At 41.0% G+C, this 6,000-nt stretch overlaps 1 protein-coding gene across 6 annotated transcripts in view; it reads right to left on the bottom strand.

The window, feature by feature from the left end:
- Window positions 1-207: 207 nt before the first annotated feature.
- The window catches only part of CHST8 (carbohydrate sulfotransferase 8), a 265,642-nt gene continuing 259,849 nt past the window's right edge, over window positions 208-6,000 (bottom strand). For all 6 annotated transcript variants that reach the window (XM_084644770.1, XM_084644771.1, XM_084644769.1 and 3 more), the window contains one exon: window positions 208-2,287. In XM_084644770.1, the coding sequence (XP_084500896.1) occupies window positions 1,139-2,287 (1,149 nt within the window). In that variant the 3' untranslated portion in view covers window positions 208-1,138. The remainder of the gene's footprint in view (window positions 2,288-6,000) is intronic.

The raw sequence follows: 6,000 nt of genomic DNA, 5'->3' as shown, positions 1-6,000 counted from the left end.
CTGTGAACTGAAATCTGATTTTAATCAAAATAAAGCCTTATTGTTTGTAGCGATAAAAAGTACCCTGATGGGCAGGAAGTTGTATTTACATTTATTTGCCACTTTAAAGGAAACATTTGATATTCCTGGTGACTAGACAGATTAAATTAAAGATTTGTTAATGCAAAGGATTAAAATAATCTTAGTAACATGCATAAAGATGTAAATGTTCCTTTGCATTTTATCTTCTTGCAGATTAATGTGGCATAAGGGGAATATGGAAGGGGGACAATACATCCTCACTCTGTGAATTGCAACATCTGCTTTAACACTGCACTCACATGGCCATTAAGTATTAATGTTTTCACTAGAACATGTCTGAACATAGTATTGTAATTGTAATAAATTTTCTCTTATGCTAATTAATTTGGTAATCACAGAAAGTAATTAGAAATCTGTGTCCAGCTTCAAATTTATAAGACCTTCTTGGTGTATGGTTGCATGTATTGCGGATTGCAAGGAACTGTAAAACTGTTAATGAAACAGCACTTTGTTTTCTTTATCTTATGGTATTTTAAAGAGCTCATCAGAACAGTTAGGAATTTAATAGACTATTGGATCCACCACAGGATTTCAGGTGCTTTCCCCATCTCTTCACCCACTCTTCTTGCCACCCTCCAATGCAAACACAAATAAAGACCAGAATGGAAAATCACGTGCTTTATTTAGGAGCCCTGATGTATATTATCAAAAATTTATGATTTAAAGGAGGAAGTTAAGGAGCAGATGTAAACGTCACTAATTGTAAATCATTTTTGCTCTGTTACGTATTTTTTGCTGCTGTGGAAATGCTCTTTAACTGACCCTTTGCTAAACAGATGGTAACATCTAGGAGACATCACATGGAGGCATAAGGACTTTCTATTTCCCGTTTTTCTTTGATGTTTCAGGCCAAATGTAACAGTCAGGTTTTTATTTATGGTAAATTTTCTAAAATGAGACTTTGTACATGAAAAGCTATCCATTTTTACTATGTAACATGAATCCACTGATTATTCTTAGAAAATATGAGAATGATGTGCTTCTAGAGTATCAGTGTACCAAGACCTGTATCTATTATGTAATTCAGCTGATATGAAATAGAAGTGTCTGTTACTTTCTAATATAAATCTTCAAAAGGTTTTGAATAGTTAAACATCAAATAATCCATATAATAAAAATCATAACTGTGTTGTCTTTGAGCAGGGGAAAGCTGTGCAAAATAGCTCTGTGTAATTTTAGTGGTTGTTCGTTCTTCGTTGGAATGTCTGTCTTTAAACCTAGGGAAAGTTAAATTTTGTGGAGCACCAATTAAATGCAGGAAAAAATTTGCATCTTCTTCCATGCTTTCAAATTTCCCTACAAAGTCATAGTCTATTAAACATGGGCTGCAAAGCCTGTTGATGTGATCCCAGTGAATGTCCATGCCCACTGGCCTATGTACATCTAGAAGATATTGAATGAACTCTTTAAATTTGACTCCAGAACCTGTCCTTAATGCTTCTTTGGAGGCATTGACACGGTATCTCGAAATTATAGCTTTTCCAAAAACAGGGTGGTAGTAATTGTTCGGATGCTCAAACTTGTCGCGAAATGCGGATACCAACTTTTCAAAGGGTTCGCGAATGAAAAGCATCTTGGTGTAAGTGTTGAGTCTGTGATAAATTCCTTTGCGATCAAACCCATCCAGCCTTTTTAAGTAATTTCCATAGTGCACTGTGTTGTGCTGTATATCTTTTGTGGAGGAAGCCAACCCATTGAGAACCATGAGCACCCGTTTCCAGTTAGAACAGCCAGCTTTTGGAACTTCACAGTATAAAATTCTGTATTTATCTTCTACAAATATTCTGGAAACGTGATAAGGAGTGATTATCCTTCTGTTATTACTCTTGTATTTGGAACAAGTATCTCTCATTATTCTCTTTCTTTCTCTTTGGATTTGATAGAGACTTTTCCAATTGTTGTTGTTTCTGTCCTCAGATTTAAGCAGAGGCAAGTTGAGAGAAGAATTGTTCATAGCAATCAGTATAGGGCCCTTCTTAATTATAAATCTCCTTCTCCGTTTGTGGAGCCCGATAGGATTAATTTCTGCATCTTTTTTTTGACGGTCTTTCATCACAAACATTATATTTTGCTTTCTGTCTGTACTTTGAAACTGAGTTGGTACGTTCACAGGTGGGTATAATGAACTTTTCTGGTTTCCCATTGCTAATTCCTCTGCAGAATTTTTTCTTACTCTTATGTCCTGATTGTTGCTAGAAGTGCAGTCCTGTTGGAAGAAAAGTCCCAAGAAATTAGTAAATGAGATGTTATCAATAGTGATAAATATTTTGTACCGTTTAATGGCAGATCTATTCATTGACTCTCAGTTCAGCTAAATTATAAAATGACATGTATTGCAGCACATCTGAGACTCTGCTCCTGCACTAGACTTTTCCATTTCCTTGTCTTTCTGTTTTAGGTTTGTTTAGACATCAAAGCTAGAGGTGAGCCTGAGCTGGCAGATGGAATGTTCCCATAGTTTGGGGGTTGTCTGTGTCCAGGATTCTGGTATGGATCCATCTCTGAACTATGTATCTGTGGCATGAATAACTTTTGTACTCATTGGAAATGGAGGGGTAGGGGGAGGAATTAATTAGCTGTATGGTGCAAGAACTAACACTCACCGTGTTGCCGTTTCTCTGTCTGGTGTGATAACTTTGGAATGCATTGTAGCAATTCCAAAATTGCAGGGAATGTTCTAGGCACCATGGGCACAAGACTATTGATTTTTGTGCAAACTGAAGTACCAGAAAAGCCTGATTCACAGGAATATCCAGGCCCTCAGACTGCATGGTGCTGCAGGCAGAGAAATCTCTGTCTGCCCATTGTTGCTACCTTAACTTGTTGCATGAGGACACAGGGAGGGTTTATCAGGGAAGCTGCAGTGCTTAAAGTCAGAGAGAGAGTGTGTGTGTGGGCATGTGTACTGAGGGGGGTTGCATACCCCTCCATTTAAAAATCAAGCTGAATCTCTGAGGGACACACTGTAAGCACTGTCGCATCAAAGCTGCCGCTCCCACATTATGGTAGGCCCCCCACTTTTTTTCAGACCACTGTAAGCACTGGACAACAGGGATGCTGGTGTGGGGAGGAGCCCTGAATGAGGGTAGGAGGGAAGCAGCAAGTATCAGAGGGATGGGAGGGGCAAGGACCTGGGGCTAAATGGGTGGTTGGGGGCAGGGGCAAAGTAGGGACTGAGACATGGGCGGGGGGGAGAAACCAGAGCCTCAGGGAGGAGGAACAGAGATGAGGAAGGGAGATATATGAGTGCACACAGAGTCCCTGCCATAGGGGAAGGGGAGTGGGGGACGATGGTATGTGGGAACGGGACATGGAGGACACACAGAACCCTTGGCATGAGGGAGGATGGGGCTTGCAGGGAGTCCCTGAAATAGGTCTTATGTCTACACTGCAGCTGGGAGTGAATCTCTTAATCCAGGTAGACAACACAGGGGCGTGAATGGGAGGGGGGAAAGCAGGGGTATGGGCCAGCCAATAATCTCTGGGGACACAACTCCTCTGGCCCCGGGGCTGCAGGGCGGAGAGTGAGCTCTTCCGACTCTGGGGCCATGGTGAGGAGAGCAATCTCCTCTGGCCCCTGGGCTGCTGTGGGGGTACAGAACCATGCCTCTCCAAAAGTAGTAAAATTTAAATTTCTGCACATGGCCCTGACAGACAGCGACGGTGGGGCTTGAGCTAGTATGTTAAAAATAGCAGTATGGACATTGGAGCTCTGAAGCTAGCCCATCAATCCCCTCGGCGTCAGAGCCTGAGCCGTAATGTCTATACCATCTCGAGCCCTGCAACACAAGTCTGTCTGCCCGAGCTGCAGTGCAGACATAGGGAGTTTGGGGAGGAGAATGGATGAATGCAGAGAGTCCTTGGTAGGTACAATCCACTCATCTTCCATATGCTACAAATCGTGCATGACCTCCTTGTTACACTATTGCCTAGTCTTTCTAAGCAGGCTGCACTGGTTAATTGCCTTCCAGTCCCCAGCCCAGGGAAATTAAGTTCCTTCCATTTTGACACACCTAAACTAAATTTCTGTCTGTATCTCTAGGGATGAAATTTGCTCCTGTAATGAGATGCTCCATCATTCAAGTTCTGCATCAGCCTTGTTTTGAAGGCTTAAGTAGGGCAACGACCAGTACAGGCTACCTGCATGGCAGTGAATGTCACCCTTGGAGAAGTCATTTTCCAGTTACTAGCTAGACCATGATGCTCTAGCCCCTAGAAAATGAGCCATCTGCCTTAGGACATGTTCCGGGAGATGGCATCTTATACACATTCTCACTTTGCAGCAATTTGTGCCATTTCTTTCACTCAGCAAGATCTTGCTGTCTTTAAAAATATGCATGTACATATTACAAGAGGAACACAACATAGATTATGCAGGTGAGCCTGAAAATGATGACCCAGATAGGTTACAGTTCTGGCAAGCAATCATTATTCAGCATAAAATACTACTTTTTATTATAGCTATTAATGGAGGCTTGAAATAATTTCACCTTTAAATGATTTCACATGCTTGGCATGTCAGGAAGAAGGAGAATCCCACACTTGGTTCCAACGAACTTCCTCACTTTGACTTGTTTGCTCATTAGTTGTTGGAGTGTGTTTCAAAGTGAATGTTTATAAATTATAGCTGTCATTATCGCCCTAATCCAAAGGCCAATGAAGTCAATGGGAATCTTTCCATTGACTTTAATGAGCTTTGGATCTGGCTATTTGGAGTGAAAAGTGGTGAAGTGGTTGCAAAGCAAAGACAGTCTGTGCCTCTTGCTGACCATTTTCCTATCTCACCAGAGTGGGATTAGGGGCGAATTGTATGGATTAATTAATTAATTAATATGTTTGCATTATCATAGAAAAACTATGTCTCCTGCTTTGACTAAAATTTTGTTTAACTGGTTATTATAACTGTGGTTTTCCAAAGATGTTATAGTTCAGATGGAGGGCGGAATGGGAGGGCAGGGAATACGCAGATATAGCTGTTCAGCTGGTGAATACTTTAGCCTAAAATACTTTAACATTTAGAGGTAAACTGTGATGCAAATCACAATCTTTCCTATCTTCGCCTTTCACCTGCTACTTGGTAATGATTAAAGATGTCCCAAAACTTAAAAAATCAGTTTTAGATTTGAAATGAGTATTCTTTCTTCTTCATGCTGAAGCACTTTTGCGAATTATCATGGTGACATCACAGCTCTTCTGCCTGTTCTCTCAGCTGAGCAGGGGGAATCTGCAGTTTGGGCTTGATCCAATCCCCTTGAAGGCAATGAAAAAACACCTGGTTGACTTCAATGGGAGTTAGATTAGCCTCTCTGTGGCCCAACAGAAATCTTCACAGGGTTTAAGATTAGGCTGTCAAAGAATAAAAACGAACCTTTCCTGCCACTCACTTACAAAGGGGAAGCTGCAACTCAGGCTACATCCCCATCTGGCATCGCTACTGATTTACTGTATTTTCCCAAGTTCCTCCTTCAAAGGAGAATGGGTTTTACTTTCCCTCTTTTTTTCTTTCCTGGAAAAAGTTGCTTCAATATTCATCATCAAAAAGCAATGAGCAAAAATCCAAACGGTGCTAGTAACTCATTAACTTGTGTTCAGAAATAAACTGGAACTAGTCACTATTAAACAAATTCTAAAAGCAGCTGTGCGTAATAGTGGAACAAGGGCGAGGTGGAACACAGTCTGGGCTGTCTCTTCACTTCTTTGTATACAGGATGCTAAGACCCAAACAGAGCAGAATGTTCTCTACACTTGCTTCCTTTTGTAACTGTTCAGAAAAAGTTATACTTTTTTCTAGAATGACTATGTAAAGTTTTTCCTACTGCTTTGCTATTGCTATTACCACGTGATATAGGCTGACTTGGAAACCAACTCATTCTGGTACTCCCGTGTATAGTTGCCTGGGGGGGCTATGCAAGTATTTGA

The sequence above is a fragment of the Lepidochelys olivacea genome, assembly GCF_965140295.1.
Source record: "Lepidochelys olivacea isolate rLepOli2 genome assembly, chromosome: 12".
Classification (NCBI taxonomy): Eukaryota; Metazoa; Chordata; order Testudines; family Cheloniidae; genus Lepidochelys; species Lepidochelys olivacea.
This window is presented reverse-complemented; position numbering and strand designations above follow the sequence as displayed.